The sequence below is a fragment of the Tamandua tetradactyla genome, chromosome 11, assembly GCF_023851605.1.
Source record: "Tamandua tetradactyla isolate mTamTet1 chromosome 11, mTamTet1.pri, whole genome shotgun sequence".
NCBI lineage: Eukaryota > Metazoa > Chordata > Mammalia > Pilosa > Myrmecophagidae > Tamandua > Tamandua tetradactyla.
Genome location: NC_135337.1, coordinates 71,970,023 through 71,988,038, shown reverse-complemented (window position 1 = coordinate 71,988,038; position 18,016 = coordinate 71,970,023). Strand labels below are relative to the sequence as shown.

At 32.7% G+C, this 18,016-nt stretch overlaps 1 protein-coding gene across 21 annotated transcripts in view; it reads right to left on the bottom strand.

Moving 5' to 3' along the window:
• AFDN (afadin, adherens junction formation factor) overlaps nt 1-18,016 on the bottom strand; it is a 170,107-nt gene that overhangs the window by 16,556 nt on the left and 135,535 nt on the right. For all 21 annotated transcript variants that reach the window (XM_077120849.1, XM_077120848.1, XM_077120846.1 and 18 more), the window contains 7 exons: nt 10,492-10,557; nt 10,192-10,265; nt 9,581-9,699; nt 7,941-8,135; nt 7,195-7,286; nt 6,694-6,879; nt 2,962-3,957 (listed from right to left, as the gene is read on the bottom strand). In XM_077120849.1, coding sequence (XP_076976964.1) covers nt 2,962-3,957; nt 6,694-6,879; nt 7,195-7,286; nt 7,941-8,135; nt 9,581-9,699; nt 10,192-10,265; nt 10,492-10,557 — 1,728 coding nt within the window. The remainder of the gene's footprint in view (nt 1-2,961; nt 3,958-6,693; nt 6,880-7,194; nt 7,287-7,940; nt 8,136-9,580; nt 9,700-10,191; nt 10,266-10,491; nt 10,558-18,016) is intronic.

Here is an 18,016-nt window from a genome sequence, read left to right as displayed (position 1 = left end):
AAAGTATAATTTGATATGGGCTTGATATTACTTAAAAATTGACTAGGAATAAACTTGGACTTAAAGTTAAATATAAATCTATCAAAGAATGGCATACATGTAGTGTTTAAAGCATAAGGGCACTAAGCGACCAACCAAATTTCCTCAATACTGTCATTAAGCTTACTGAGTTTATAGTACAGTATGAACTGAAATATTTTTCACCAGACTTTAAGTTGGTATGGCAGATAAACTAAACTAAAATCCATGAGCTATTAAAGAAAAAGCAAAATAAATGCTTACAGGAACTCTTATCTTCCTCTATCAATAGATAGTTACACCTTAGACAGTTACATATTACTTGGCAAACTGTGCTGATAACAATCTAACAGAGTTTCCAACCATTTAATTTTTAAAATCTATTTCTAATGTAACAAGAATGAAATAGGTTAGTCATTGCAAAATTTCTTTCATTTGCTCATGTATTTATGACTGCATAAGAATACACAGAATCAATTTTATGACTAAAACTGAGAATAGGTCAAAACCATAAACAGTGACACTTAAAATTAAGAGAGAAAAGCAGAGAGTAACTAAATCTATTAACATTCAAAGGCATGCTTCTAGCATCACAGAACTACATATCCTGATCGAAGGTTCCCCTACAGAGAACTGCATCTACTGAGAACATAAAACCACCACCACTAAAGAAAAAAAATAAAATAAAGACAGGAAAAGAGTACCAAGGGAAAGAAACAAGAACATACCAAATCTAGAACAGATATTGCTGGCATAGCAGTCTGCTGCAGGTAATAGAGAAGGGAAAAAAAAAAAAAAAAGAAAGATGAAGTGTGAAAAAAAAGTTAAGTTTAGACCTGTATTCCGCCATTGGCATTTTTTGTTGCTATCTTACTTCATCTGTCTTGAAAGATAACAATGAGAAAAGTAAAGAACTACATACTAATTTATGGTATTGGAAATAGCAAAATGTTCACATGGTACCATATATTTGAGTTTCATCATTAAGAAACAGAAACTAAAAATGCAAAAATTCCCTCAGCTCTCTTATTTGGAGACTAAGATATTACTCTCAGTATAAATAATGATACACAAACACTTTTAACTAAATTATCACAAGAAACTTTTCAAACATCATAATTCATACCAAGAGGTTATAAAATATTTAGTGTTTTAACCATTTGGAAAAACTGACAGACTTTCAATAGAAGTAGTCCTCAGAGAAAGAATAATTACAGAAATATTACAATGTAATTGCTAATTTTTCACTATTACTGGAATACACTTACAACAAGAAATATTAACAGTCAACTCATTTACCATAAACAGCCACTTTATATTCAGAGTTTAAGCTGTTGTAAAGGTAAAGTCTTCCATTCCTTGTATTGTGGGGATGGGAGATACAAAGCCATGAGTGTATTTAACTTTTTAATGTAATGTATCTAAAAGAAACACTGAGCAGAAAGGAGAGAAACAGACGAAAAATAGTAAATATTGACAATACTAAGTGCAAATAATAATTTATATAATTGAATGCTAGAGAGTTCTGACAATGAGCAGCAGAAGTTACATAAAGTGAAAATTCTCCAAAGAATCCTTATGGTAAAAGTACTGAAATATTAATCAAATAGTTGCTCTTTCAAATAATAGTTATGGTAAATAAAACCACTTTTAAGATGTTTACTAATTTAATTTCATAAACTTATTATAATATTAATTTCATAAACTTAAATGTCTCAAGAGACAGTAGCTGAATCTTTGGCAAAATTATATCTTTGGCTGAGAATATGCATATATTAAGGTATATGTGTGTATGCATGACTTTTCAGGAAAATAGTTCACAGAACAAACTGAAAAGAGCTCACAATGCTCATTAACAGTTACCTAAGATTAAATTTTTTAGGAGATAAACAGGTCAAAATGTTTCATGTAACAGTCGTTACTGGTCTTACAGACCTTTCAGTACAGATAGCATCAAATAAGAACTGAAATTAGAAACCAAATTCAATATGGCTGACTTTCCTCAGAATATTCCAACATGTAAATTAAAAAAAAAAAAAAGGCTTACTAAAACTTAATGAAATATTTAAAAGCATACTCCTCAAGTTACCAATAAATGCCCATTCATCCCTATTAACAATTCTCTTGACAGGGTAATAAAAAATACTGCTTTCATCTTAAATTTGGCATTTTAACAATTTTTAGCATTAAGCCAATTTAAATTTTACTTTTGTTCTTTTATTTGAAACAAAAATAACAAAATTAGTTGACATTTATAATATGGAAGAAATATGAATAAAATCACAAGTTCTCGGTATCTTTATACCACAACTGAATATTAACAAATATCAATGGTTTAAATATTACTAATTACTAATAGTAATAGTAATATTAAAAACGTAAATGTGAAGTCCTAATCCGTTTCCTTTGTCAACCACCATGAAATGCTGATAATCAAGATCAGGGGTCAGCAAACAACTGGCCACATGCTTTTGCAAATCAAGTTTTTCTAGAATACAGCCACATCCTTTTGTTTACATCTCTTCTATAGCTGCTTTTACACTAAAATGGCAGAGATGAGGAGCTACAACAGAACCTGTATGGTCCACAAAACCTTTAAGGTCCTTTAAGAAAAACTTTGCCAAGCCCTGATAAAGGTTATCACTGGCCATTAACAAATACTTGGCCCCACTTGATGTCTTTACTAAGTGTTAAAAAGAAGGAAACTTGGGGCTTTGCCAATTTAAACATTAATTTCCACTTGCACTGTATGAAAACTTTCAGCCTTACAACCCTGATTCATTTTTGTAGGACAAATGCTATAAACTATAAGGCCCTTTTTAAAAAGGGCAAAGGTTTAAACCTTCAGCAAGATCATGGGCCTCGATGTATCTAAAAACCAGCACACAGAAGTTAAAATAGGTATCACAGGTATGCACAACCAAAGGATTTTTTCCCCTTTACCCTTGCTCTTCTTTCAGCCTCTAGGCGCTGCATTATTAGCATGGTATCCACATCATCATCTTCCTCTTCCTCGTCGTCATCCTCCTTCTGTTTAGACTCCTGGAGTCTCTTCTGGAACTGCCACTCCAGCATGAGTTTACGAAGGCGGTCATTCTCTTCTGCGGTTCGATCCGGTTTGTTTTGAAGTTCTTGAATCTCTTTACTCAGCATATCTACAATATGCATCTGTTGTTGCTTTTCAAGCTTTTCCTTGGCATCTCGTTTCCAGGGGTCTGGAGACAGACTATCACTTGAGGAAAGCTCCTCTTTACTGATCGTAATGTACTGTAAATCTCTTCGTTCAATTGTTCGGGGTTGCTGTTGTGGCTGCAGCTCCCGAATGACTGTTTCTTGTGGTCTCTGTAGTGTTGAAGGCTTTTCTGGCTTCATTTGTACCGTCACAGGAGAAAACTGAGTAGGGTTCAGGGACTGAGTACGCATTTGACCCAACTTTCTTTCCTGTTCCCTTCGCTTTCTCTCTCGTTCCTCTTCTAAGCGGGCTTTTTCTTTTTCATACCACCGTTGATGTTCCTCCCTCTTTTTCCGTTCTGTGGCAGCGACTGGAGCAGACTGAGTTCCTATCTGGTTGACCGGGGGAGGTGGAAGAGGCAAATCCATGGGAATTCCATCAAAATCACTGGGATAGTGTACAGGAGGAGGAGGAGGTGGTGGAGGCAGGTCTGTTAGAATAGGCTGGGAAATAGCCACTGGTGTCAGCTGTACAGCTGCTGGTGTTTTCCAACGACCAGGGCCACTTTTGGTTAAGGTGGAAGCAGGAGTGACTGATTTAGAGGAATGGTTCAGGTGCTCCTGGCTGGATGTACTAGATTCTACTGAGGAACTCTGATTTATCCACATGTCACTATCAGACTTTCGATCCATAACTGCCTCTATTCGATGTCGTTCTAGTTGGTAAGCTCTATCTTCTCGAAGTTCTTCTTGGGAACGGGTAACACGCTAGGAAAAGAAGAAAAAAAGGTGTTATACTTCAGTTGTTCATCAGAAGACATTACTAAAAATTCATAAACATTTTATCTTAATGGAGGGGGAAAATAATAATAAAACTGTTAAAGTGACTATAATAAAGACTGAAGTCAAGTTCTACAGCTCATTGACTGTGAAATAATGCTGAGTTCAGCTCAAGCAACTTGTTCAAACAGGGTCAGAAGGGGCAGCGGGAGATTGAGAAAAATCCAAGGTTACTCTGATGTGGCCTTGCCAGCAGTCAGAGGCCTGCTTCATGAAAAACCTGACCTGGGGCCCAACAGAATAACAGCACTTTTTCAGTGAAATTCTTTCTCTGTAAAAAGAAGGAAGACCTGTACTTTTTGCATCATTGCAAAAAAATAAAACACACACACAATTAAGCATTACATTGACCGTGTGCCCTCTTCATTTTTCATAGTATGGTGCATTTATCTCTAACATGGTACCAACCACATGATTCTGATTTCAAAATCAGAAGTAGTCATTCTCGTTATGTGAAGAGCAATACCAATTACCTATCTTTAGCAAAATTCTAATTATTTCACTTTTTACTAATAAATAATAAATAATAAAATAATAAGTCACGAGCTTAGGACTGGCTCTATGAACTTTTTGGTAAAGCAATGGATAACAATAAAAGAACAGTCAAATATATCCAAGATATTTCTGTTCTAATCTTAGAAAGGTATAAAATATACGGGTACAAATCTGTTGGGCATTCTATTAAAGTTCTCTCTGTGTGTATGTGTGTGAAAAAGAGAGAGAGGGAAAGAAAGAAATGAAAAGGCTTTTTCGAAGGGCTAGTCTGAAGTCTGAACAGATGATTCACTATGATGTCTGAATCAAACTTTTTTCCCCTGCCCCTTTAAAGTAGAAATTAAAGATGTAAAACTGGAAAATAAACTCTCTTCCTTTCCTTAAAAAACAAATTTAAAAAAGATAAAATATAGCTTTAAAAATTAGTAATTTGACAGAAAAATAATATTTTCTCTCAATATTTTATTACAGTTTTCCTTCATACACAAAAATCCAGTTTCCTATTAATGTACATAACCTACAGACCACATACAAGCATTATTTAATTTCCTGATATCTTTAGAACCGATACTTTAAAGTATAAAATTTCTGAGCTCATGCCTTCAGACTATACCACCTGTTATTTCTCTGCTGCAGTGTCTTCTGAACTCCTGGGCCATCCTTTACTTTCCTTAAAGATTTCATTTTAGCACCTGGTGCTTGCACATTCCTTCCCTCATAAGTACTATCACAGTTCCTAGTCATTTCAATAACCATATACGTGATGCTCCAACACCCTGATCTCTCGGTTTTCTGACTTTCCCATTTAGGTAGTATTTATTCATGTTATGAGGTAGAAACAAATAGCAGTTATAAAATATAAACGTGGAAGTTTAACAATGCTACTCTCCCCAAATCGGAGAAAATGTGCATAAAAAAGGAATTCAATAACATGTTTTGCAAATTGGGTTTCTTTGACATATAGGAAGTAGATCTTCCTAGGGGATGACAAAATATGCTAGAAGAAGTAGAGTAAAACATTACTTTATTTTTAAAGAGAAATTTGGAAAAAAATATCTTCTCAAAGCAAATTCCAACTTGCAATTACAGCCCATGTGTTCTCATACCTAAAGCAAAGTAGGTGGAAGCAGAACATTTAACATTCATATAAGGACCTGTTTACTTAAGGTAACCAAAAATACGTGGCTCTTTCTCACCTTTATTCATACACTTCGCTGTAAATATAATATGCTTTCCCTCCTCTCTGCTTATCTGTATTTTCAAGTCCGAGCTCAAATCCATCTTTAAAAGTCTTTTTGAACCACTCTAAGAATGAATCTCTGAATTCTTGCATTATTTACTATCTAGGGCATTTATGTTAGATATGCTAGACCAGACCTTAAACTATTGCTATTTTTAAGCATATATTTAATTCCATCTTCCAATCTCTAATACAGTCATATATCTTTTCTAAAAAGAAAAATACCACTTCATAATGTTCCTCAGATTAACCATCCAGACTGACATCCTCTTTTCTACCAATATGGATAAAAAGCCAAATTCCTTAGCTTGCCATCTAAAGCCCTACAGTCTGGTTCCATCTTACTTGACAGCCTAGAATCTTGCCACTCGCTTCAATCCCACTCTAAGTTCTTGCCACACAGAACTTCCCAGGTTCTTCTACAACTGCCAGTCTCTATGCCTATTCCTTCCACCTGAAAAGCATTTCCATGCTGGCAGCTACAATCTAATCTAGAAACCCAGTTTTTAGACACACTTAAATTTGAAAGACCATCTCCATCACTTATTAGTCAACCCATCTCTCCATTAGCTTCAAGAGCAAGGAATACTGTATTCCCAGTGTTTAAAACTGTTTCTGACATAACAAGGTACAAAATATACCCTCTGGGCTCTCATTTCTCACTCCTGGAATCAGTGAGCTTGCCTTGTAAATTATAATTAAGGCTTTAGATTACTAACATTTCATTAATCAAAACTTAAGAAAACAAAGAATCCCTTTTTTCCTCAAACTACAAAAACCATGAAAGGAAAAAAGTAAGATGACAATAACAATGCTGTTATTGATATAAAGTAATAAGTGTGTCTTAGAAATCACTCAATTTTCACCCTACCAAACTCTTCTATTTATTTCTTTGAGGGCTGAGAAAAGTGGAACCTCTTATTTCTAACCTGAATTGCAATACTGGAATGATTACTGTCTGTGTGAACATGTGTCTTTTCTTCATAATTTGGCCACTGATTCTGAGGAGGAACCATCCGATCCTGGGATTTGGAAGCTGGGAAAGTAAAATACTCTCTGGTGTACGTTTGAGTTGGGATGGGATAAGCTTCAGGTCTAGGTGGAGGGGTCTGCTCCTATAAAATGTAAGAATGAAGAAAAGTTAGCTTCTAGCAATTTGGACAATAGATTTAATTTCTAATTTCCTATTTTTAATAAAAAATTAGTATGTTTTAAAAATGTGTCAAAAATTACAATAGCATTATCCTAGTCCAAGAATAATAAAAATTATTTTTTTCAGCTCACTCAGTTAAAACTAATTTCCCTGATTAACAGAATATTAAATCCTGCAAATTTAGGAATTATAATCCATGCTAATTCAGAGTAGAAATTTTATTAGATAATTCAAATATTCTTAAGGAATATTTTAATTGCAGTAAATCTCTTCAGACCTCAGTGCAGAGATTCCCAGTAGAAACAGATGTTATCCTAGCTGTTGTTCCAGTGGCATAAGCACTTTTTCCTCCAGGACTAGGAGGCTGATCTGTTGGAAACAGTTGGGAGCAGAAAGTTTAATATTAAATAAACAAAGTAGACATAACAAAAGATCTTTAATGGTAGTAACCCATCTTATTCATCTTCAAGCTGCCAGGGAGGTATCTAGCTTAGAGATTTAAAAAAATAATAATAAGGCACATGAGATATTAGGTCTCATTTATCCACATCCATTCTTCGAATAATCAGAGCCTAGAGCAATAAAATTTTATCTATGGAAGAGGACTGACAAACTACTGGGGGCAAAAAGTCAAATAGTAAATATTTGGGCTTTGTTTTTCTCTGTTACATATTCTAATTCTTTAAAAAAAAAAACCACACAAAACTCTTTTTAAAAATACAAAAACCATTTGAGCTCCTGGTGATAGTTTGTCAACCCCTGCTAGAGACAGTATCATCAATGTATTTGTGTAGAGCAATAACTATATCAAAAGATCTTCCAACTTAGTGTTTACTTCCTGTTAAAAAGGCATTAGTGTGGATACCCTTCATTTAAAAAATATTCTAGGTAGCAGGTAATAATTTAATTTTAATAATTAAAAAACACCAAAATACCGAATCTCCCTTCTGATTTGTGACCATGCATGTATTTGAATGTAAATAGAAAGAATGTAAAGACAAGAGAGAAAACTATTTTTCTTACTTGCTACATTGGGACTCGATCGATGATCAGCTCTATTTTTCATTAGTCTGTCATCACCAGGCAATTTCTTAGGCTCACTGTATTCTGCCCAAGGTAGCTGAGGACTCTCAGGTGAGCCATTCTGAGCTGAGTTATTATAGAGCTCAAAACCCTCACTCTTTGGTCGGGGTTTACCTGAGCCACGACGATCTGAAACTGAAATCAAAGAACATTCAAGATACCTTTTAATTTGTTCAAAAATTTATTTTATGATATTGGTTTACAGGGAAGATGAATATAAAGTATTTAAATTTTTTGAAGAATCTGTTCTTAGTATAAGAAATAAGGTGATTTTTATATAACGGTAAAAATATTTCAAACAATCTTTTAAAGGCTTTCAAATAAAGCAACATGCAATAAATGGGAAAGGTACATTTTTAAAGTTTCTCATAAACTGAAACTTAGCGCGTCATGAAAAATAAAACTTTTATGTTAGAAGTAACTTTTTTTAACTGAAAGATAAATAATATAATTTGCTTGCTTCTCAAAAAAGATACTAATTTTTTTAATCACTTAGGGTTATCATTATTATGATTAACCATCATATGACATGATTATTCAGTTCTTCATCTGTATTTTTAGTTTTCCTACCTTCTTGCTTTATGACCCTTCATTATCTACTTTTAAGGGAACCAAGTTTTCAAGTTATACAAGAAAAGAAAAAAGTGCCCTGAGACAAAGTCCATAAAACAACACATGGTTTTGTTAAGAATACTTATTTTTTAGATTCAGTTACCTTGCATACCTTTTTTTTTTAAAGTTACTATTAAGTACAGACTTTAGGTTCTGAGCTATGAAGCTCTCAGAATTCTGACATATGGAGAAGAGGACTCCAAGCAAGGCCATACTCAGAAGGCTATGTAAACATTTAGCAAAGTATATTATCAAAGCTCATTTGGGAGGTATATATTTAAGGAGATAATGAGTCACAATGTTTTTTTCTGTATTTTTAACTAATTTTTTAAAAAGCTCTAACTTATACTGCTTTTATTCTTAGATATTTTTACATAGCTACAAAACTATGGTTCCCATAAACAAATTACTTTAGTCAAATAAGTGAGCTTTTAATTTAAAGTTAAATATATATATATATATATATATAATTTAACATATATATTATGTTCTGAGTTTGCTTCTCAAAACTGAAAATTCATTCAGTAGTAGGCATTCTAATTGACTATTATTATAATAGTAAATAGTTTAAAATATAATAAACTATTGTTATAACAGTGATTTACTGACTGCCTACTACATGACAGGCATATGAAAACTCATTAGCAATAAACTGGTCATACTGACGTGTGGTTAAAACAGCACCTAGGCAGCTGGGTAAAATAATGAATTTAATTCACAAATAAATCCTGGCTCCAACAATTTATTAGTGAGTTATCTGGGGCATCCTACTTAAGTGCTTTCATCTTCAACTTCTTTATCTTCAAAATTGGCATAGTAATTATAATTAAAATACCTAATCCATATGGTTTTTTCTTTATATTAAAAGAGGCCATGATAGTAAAATGTCTAGTATATAAAGTTCACTGAAAGTATTAGTATTAGTCAAAGTAAGAAAAGCATTCAATTTATTCATAACTAATTCTTACGTCTTTGCATCATTGGAGACGGTTGATTAAGCAGTGTAGCAAGACCGTGATAAATTGCTCCTTGTTTGGCTACTTCTAGCGTAACCACAGAACTTGTTCTTGTCATGAGCTCTGCTGCCCTAGGAAAGAGTATTACATACGTAAGAAAACAAAAAACAAAACACAGGGACTATTCTGTCGCTATGGTAGTCTGTGATCAGAACAACTAAGAACAATCATTTGACAGTTTCATCGGCTATTTTTGGGTAACAGTTCTGACATTCAGATAGATTACCCACTGCCCATTTCCTTCCTTTGAAACTTAATTTTATGAAAACAAGCAAATACACCTCCTACTATAATAATAAGAAAAGTAAGATAATGCTCAGAAATTTCAGGAAGTGCTAAAATTATTTTCTTTTTAGGTTCAAAGAACATTCCAGACTAAAATACATATTTTAGTATATATTTATAATTTGTTTAATAAAATGTCCTGTACACTAAGAGTTTTACACTTAAAAAGGTGAAGAGTAAGGGCTTGGCTTTTCAGCATTATTTTTCATCTTCCATTCCAAAATTTAATGCTAAATATCACCTAAAAATGCTAATATTAAGCCTCAAATAAATCATACCTTTCCTGAGACAGTCCTACAAGACTTCGTCCATCCACACTGAGGAGTTGATCTCCAGCGGCTAGTCGTCCATCCTGTGTTTACCAAAAAGGTGTGTGTGCATGTGTGTGTTGAAAGGGGGGTGGAAATAGCAAACAGGTGAGGAGAGAAGGAAGAAAAGGTCATGATAAATACACATCATATTTGCTTTTTAACAAGCTATGAACAAACATTATACAGTGTTTTATAAAAAGTATCACTGGGTATCTCACATCATTTGTTAAATGTATGAAAATGTACAACTTTAAAAATTGTACTCACCACATCCGCAGCACCTCCTTTTACTACAGACTTGACATAGATTCCAAGTTTATCTTGACCTGCACCCTAAGTAAAAACAAGTTAAGAAACACTGCACTGAAAAATATATAATAAATGCAATACTCAGTAAATGAAAATAAAAATAAAATCACCCCACATATAATAGATAACTAACAAAAGTCCTGATACTTGTTTTTATATGACAATTAGAAATACAATAGAATTACCTTTCTATTCAGTAAAATTAAAGAAACTAACAGGAAATGCTCTTATCTTATGTTCCTAAATTAAGAAGAAAAAATATTTGTGAAAAAATAGTCAATTATTAATGCATCAGTTGATCAGAGACTAAAATAGACTTGGAATCCTGAAGCCAATTTAAGAGCTAGTTCTAAACAGTGATATATACAATAAATCAAAAACTATGTCCAATGATGTATACTCTTAATCTTTCTAATAAAAAAGCAATTTGTTGTAGTATTTTTACATTCTACTATCTACTCATATCCCTATGCCCTTATTCATTTCATACATGTAGTTTAAAATGTAAAACAATTAAAAAAAAAACTTCTTGTGGTAAACAATAAGGGGGACTTAGGCAGTAAGAGAATATTATGCAGAAAATATTCTATATTGGTTCAACTTAAGAAACACGCATTGTAACTATAAATATATATTAAAGCAACAAAATCTAGTCCACAGAGAACTGTTGTACCACAAGATGTACCACAAATAATGAAATCTTGCAAGATAGACTTAAACTTAAGTGCTACGGATAACTACTTTACATAATCACTAACATTCACTTATATTACTAGAATATAAAAATATAATTTTGAGTAACTTTTTGGAACCCTCAAGGGAAGCAAACATGCATGAAATCCCACTTGGATATTAATGTCAAAGCAACTAAAGGCAAAACCAAATCCACTTCAAAAGTTACGAGATACTGTGTTATAAAGGCAAAAATATGAGAAGGTATCACAGAAAGTCCTACAGTGATTTTGACTAATGGGTTAATTAAAACAAAATCTCTATTAGCACCCTGGAATTATATAATTTCCATTTGAAAATTACTCACATTTTTTTCTTTCAGTTAATTTTTTTTCTTTTTTCTTTTTGCATGGGCAGGAACCGGGAATTGAACCCGGGTCTCCAGCATGGCAGGCAAGAATTCTGTCACTAAGGCACTGTGGCCCACCTGTCAGTTAATTTTTAAAGAGAGTTTGACTGACTAGCATTGCTGATGCTATACTCCCTTACTCCCATCAGCAAAATGCCAAGCATGTACTGTGTCAATGTTTTTTGATATCTCATTTTGAAAACACTATAGAATTTCTTAATTTAACAAAACCCTTCAATTTTGGGAAGTAATATGTTTCTAATTTCATACAGTTACATTTTCGGGGAACTAAGATTTTATAAGTACTATACAAAGTAAAATAAAAAAATCTCTTTTGCAGGCTCCTTTGTGTGCTATGGTCCCAAACACCCAACTGCAGATGTCACCCAATCACTTCAAACACAACATGCCCTACAGTATAACAAGATCTTTGAATAGATCCTTTTGCCATAACAAACACTATTAGGATAGTTGGCAGAGCTTGAATTTTTCTATACATTGAAATTATTTTGAAACAAAAATTAAAATAAATAGTAGGCACTCAATAAACGATATATTCCTGAATTCTAGCATGTCATTCAGTAAAAGAGTAATTAATACTCTATTTAACTGATTTTACCTACAAATACTAGGTTTCCTTGAACTTAGGTACCTAAGACACACTATGGAAAATTACCTCTAAAACACAGTCACCTACTTCCCTATTTGTTAAAAGGGGTATTCCCTAACACAATATCTCAATTAGAGATTTATATATTCCATAATTTTATATAATCTATGATAAATGTTTAATATAACAACTCAGCTGTGTTCTAAACTCTGTGTATACATTAACAAACAAAACAGACAAAAATCCCTGCTCTCGTGGAGTTTATATTCTAGAGTAAAACTTTATTTGGAATTGTCCATTAATTCTGGTTGGATGCACTGAAAAATCCTTCTTTATCTGCATATGCTGTATGATATAGTCATAGCTCATATGCTAAACCAGATTAAAATATTCTGAAAGCACTACTGATTTTCTTCTGCTTTGTTTGACTGATATGAAAACAATGCTTATTGAATTTTATAACAACTTTTAATGTGAATAAGTACTTACCTACACTATCACTGCATAATTTTTTTAATGTAATGCATATCTTAATATATATTAAGTCATTAAAACCATACTTTCAACAAGATAAGCAATTACTACCATCTCCAACAAGGAAAATGTTTAGAACAATATCAACTATAAAGAATAAACTATGAAATACACATTTTAAAACAATAAATCAAGTTTCTTCCTCCTTTTCCTGATACTTTTTATAACTATTAACAAAGACAAAAAATACCAGTTATTTATTTAGACAAACTATAAAAAGAAAATCACTTCCTTCTATAATTATAAAATGGATACAAGAAATAGAAAAAGTACTATTTTCCTTCTCTCTAATAAACCAAGAAACTGTACACATATTTTTGGACCTTTTCAGTTAGCTGTTGTTACCCAGAATTTTCCTCCTAGGAGGATATTATTTTGCTTTCATAATATACTGCAGCTTGACTGCATTATTATTTCGGTGTTTTTAACTTCTTCACTTTAGACCATCATTATACAACTGATGGGAACTATTAAGCTCTATTAATAAATGTAGTTATGAAGTAACTACATTTTAGGCAGCTAATACAGAAACCTGATTTTAGTACACTCCACATGAACTGAAAATAAATAATCTGAAATTCTATAACATCTTAAATAGGTAATTTATTATACTACATGCAAATGTATTTTTTAATGCATCTAAATTTAAACATTGAGGTAAAAACTGATCATGTATTATACATACTTGACAACACTATTACCATCACATCCTTGAGTAAGTGGGTTAAATGATAAATTTCAGAAAAATTCTAACAAAATGAGAATTCTTTCCTTATGATTGATCTCTTGGTCTCCCAACCTCCAATCTGCTCTGCACATTTCTACCAAATTACCTTTCCTAAAGCATAGCTCAATAACATCATCCTGATCAACAACTTCATTAGTTTTAGCTGCCTGTTGCCTGAAAAATAAGGAGAAACCCTTTACACTTGGCATTCGCGGCTTCCCTAAACCCACGTGTATCTTTAAGCATCATCTAACTTTTTCTCTACAATTGTCAAATTGTAATGTACTGTTACATACTGTACTACAATTTCTCATATAGATGTCTCTCTCTCCAACTAGACTATATGCTTCTATCCAAATCATTTTCTTCCTCCATTCTATCCTATATCTTTACCTATTCTTACCTTTGCTTATATTGTTTTCTTCACTCAAAATGCTTTTCCTGTTTGTCAAAATCCTTTCCATCATTTAATTCCTAGGCTTAACTGCTACCACCTACCAGTCTCTCACCTTCCCAAAGTTAGGCAGCATACAATCTTTTCCACATTTATGGTTCTTATGGTATTTCCTCTGTTCCCTTTTAGCAATCAATTATTACATACTGTATTACAATTTCTTATACAGATGTTCTCTTTCTCCAACTAGATTATATGCTTCTTCAATACAGAGGACTATGCCGTTTCAAGAGATGTATCCCAATTAGGCTGCCTTACACCCTACAACAATGCCATCTATACTTCATGCGCAGCTCACAGTCATATACTAGCCATGAGAAATTGTAAATAGAACTTGTCTAGAAAGAAAAGTTCTAACGGTAATTATTTTAGAAAAACAAAATAAGATACAAACAGGTTCAGATTAAAGAATTCTAAGGAATTTCTATAAATTTGGTATTTCTATAAATATCAAATAACTGTGGGTAACAGCTAATTTCAACACAAAACAATGCACTCTTTGCCCAACTTTAAGGTGACCAATTGTCTCAACCTGGCAGTTTTGAATGACTGCCCCGGCTGATAAGCAAACAGAATAAACAAGATCTGCTTCATCCTTGCTAACTGCCATCTGTACTGATTTCAAGCTCAGCTACCAGTAAGGTAACGAGACAAACTATAAACTGTCAAGTTGCAATAATTTTAACTTTAGGGAACTTTGTCCCTACCTATCCTGCTTCATCTGAACATAAATAAGAATATTATAGCTTATGACAAGAAATTGTATAAAACAAAACTTATTAATTTCAAAAATATTAGATCACAACTTCTATCTGATTTCTAAGCAATTATGCACAAGCCAATTTAACTTGGTTGGAATGAATTGAAGAAAATCTATTAATCCTATTAGTTCCTCTTTATATATGTATGTGTGTATATATATATATATAAAACAAAGTTAATTTTATCATCTATCCAGTTTTTCCAATTAAGAAAGTAAAACAAAACAGGTGCTAGAAGTTAAAAAACTTTTTTTTGCTGCTATGCGTCAGTGTATCATACCAATCACTAAATATAAGCGAGTTAAGCATTGACCAAACACCAATTTAGAAATGAAAAGAAACCAATTTCAGATGTTGGTAATAAGAAATGATATTAAACACTCTAAAACTGTGCTGTCCTGAGTACTCAAAATGTGGCTGGCCCAAATTCAAATATGCATTAAGTGTAAAATATACCCAGGTTTCATACAACCTCCAGATAGTTCCCTGGACCAGATAAGTCCTGAAACCTAGAGGGGCCAGACTTTTCAGAACATCAGCTAGTTTCATCTCCCTACCCCTTATTATTGACAACCGCTCCCAACATGAAAAAGTTAGAATGGGCATAGCCCAAATACCCCTAAAGAGTGGGAGAAAGAACAAAGGTGATAGTGGAGTTATACAGAGAAGGCAGTGTTTAACAAATGAGTACGATTCCTAAATCACTATATTGAAATTTCTTTTAGTCTCCAGTATCTTAGAGCAGCTAGAAATAAAAACCTTAAATTGTGGAATTGTAACCGATACCAAACTCTGAAATCTGTTCTACAATTAATTGTGCTATGCTCTGAAATTTATTGGTTTTTTGTATAATGTTATTTTTCACAAAAAAAGAGAAAAAAAGTCAATTGTGATAATAAAAAAATATGTATTTCTTTTAGCCTCCAATGTTCTGTAACAGCTAGAAGGAAAAATCTGAGATGATGGTTTGGTAGCCCATGACAAGCTCTGGGATCTGTGCTGTAACTACATATAGAAGAGTGCTTTGAAAACTATTGCTTTTTTTTCTTTGCTTTGTATATATATTACACACCCAAAAAAAAGTTAAAAAAAATATAGCCAGGTTTCAAAGGTACAGTATGGGGAAAAAAAAAATCTTGTAACTTTTATAATGACTACATGTTGAAATGATAACATTTTGGATATACTGGGTTAAATAAAATGCATTATTAAATTTAATTTCACTTGCTTCTTTTTATTTCTTTTTAATGAAGGTGGTAAAAATCTTAAACTATATACGTGGCTCACGATATATCTCTATTCCACAGAACTTCTCTAAAACTGGAGGTTTTTCATGTATATATGTTATTAGTAACCAGGTACAAACAATGAATTTATAATTATTCAGATAACTGGGTAAAAACAAGATCTTACCCATAATTCATATGCTAACATTATACAACCGGATTTCCAACATGAGAAAGACAACAAGATAAAGACAACATGAGAACACAATATAAAAGATAAATATATTAAGACCAAGTAATTATAAGAATTACTTGCCTAAAGTGCCTAAAATGGTATTTGAAAAGATACGAATGCATTGAGTCTATTTCTTTCTTGCAAAATTTAAAGATTAATCATAACCACTAAGGATTTCCATTCCTCATTTAAGAAATCAAATTCCTTTTAAAAAAAGATATTTTAAAAAGCAGTTATATAATCCAAAATTATCAGGAACTACAAAAATAACTAAATACAACTTTGGAATTTAAACAAACACATATAAAAAGTAAACTTAATATAAAAAACAATTTCCTTCTGGAGGCACTTGATATAAACAACATCAACAGTACAGTATCCAAGCTGCTTTGTCTGGCATTTATGGCTCTGCAGCGTAATTTAAGAATATTAGAGAATAATGACCAAAAATATATTAACTAGGTAGTATAAAAGAAAGGCAGAATATCTAGATCTTAATGCCTTAAAAAAAAAAGCCAGCAATTCAAATGAAATACAGACAAAATAAATCATTGCACATATAATCTTAAAATTTTTTCTTTAAAATGTATCTTGAAACCACTTTGCTTTCCTTTAAAGGAAACGAAAGAAACGAGTTTGAAAGAGAGGGAGAGAAGAGAGAAAAAAGGGCATAGTGGTCAAAAAAGAGTGAAAAAAATATTCGACCTGAAACTTACTTTTAGAAAAAAGTTACAAAAGAGAATGGCAAAAATTAATACCAAAAGCAACAATAAAAGACAGAACAACTCAGCTTCAATCATACTTTCTCTAGAAAAGAGAAACACTCACCTATTAGTTGCTTTAAGTATCCGATGAGAAATGGTTACAAGGAAAAGTCTACCCCCAATGTTCTGTTTCTCTAATTCTTTTAATTCACCTTTTCGGGAAGACTTTAAAGAAGTATAGGAAGTCTCATCTCATGCACAGGGAGACTCAATTAGTAGTACTCTATGCTTCAAACATTCCAGTAGCAAACCTTATGTGAGTGTGGGAGTATATGATTAATAGCATGAAAACGTCAAGACGAGATCCAAACAAAATGGAAAGAAAAGGAGCAGGAAAAAGATATGCCTGCCAAAACAGCATTAATTCAACCCTATTGTCTTCAGATGGAAATACAGTCTGGATTCTCTAGCTTAAGGTTTTAGAACAATAAGTGAGCTGAAATGACCTATAAGCACAGGAATATTTAAAAGTCATCAAGTATAATTCAGTACAATGCTTTGTTCACTTGCTTTTCTCTGCGTTTTTAATTGTTTTATTGCTAATCAGACAACCAGTTATCATTTCATAAACTATCAAAATCTGGACTTAGGTTTTCAACGTTTTAAAGATCTGTGGCATTTTTTGGTAGGAATTACATTACTTCTGAAGTGATCAGCTTTAAAACTCATTCTTGAAATAAATTCTATCCTCAACAAACTTTAGTGTAACTAGTAAGTTACATCTGACAAACGTGCTATTGTAAATGAAATTCTGTCACCCAGGTCTAGTTTCAGCTCTGTTCACTGTACGTAGAATGAGACACAAAACAAACAACACCACATTTATCTTTACACTATCTATAAAATGAAGGAAATAAACCAGATATGGGATTCGCGACTTGGATTCCACAGACGGACTTTAGGAGGTCCATGAACCACCAAAACTTGTGTGAAAAATTTGATGTGCATATGAATTTCACCAGGGAGAATGGTGCAGAGCTTTCATAAGATTCTCCAAGTGGTCTGTGAATCAACAAATTTTCATGGTAGTGAATGACCAGTGGAGGTGATCTCCAAGTTTCCTTACAAAGCTTCCCAAAGGCTGTGCCCAG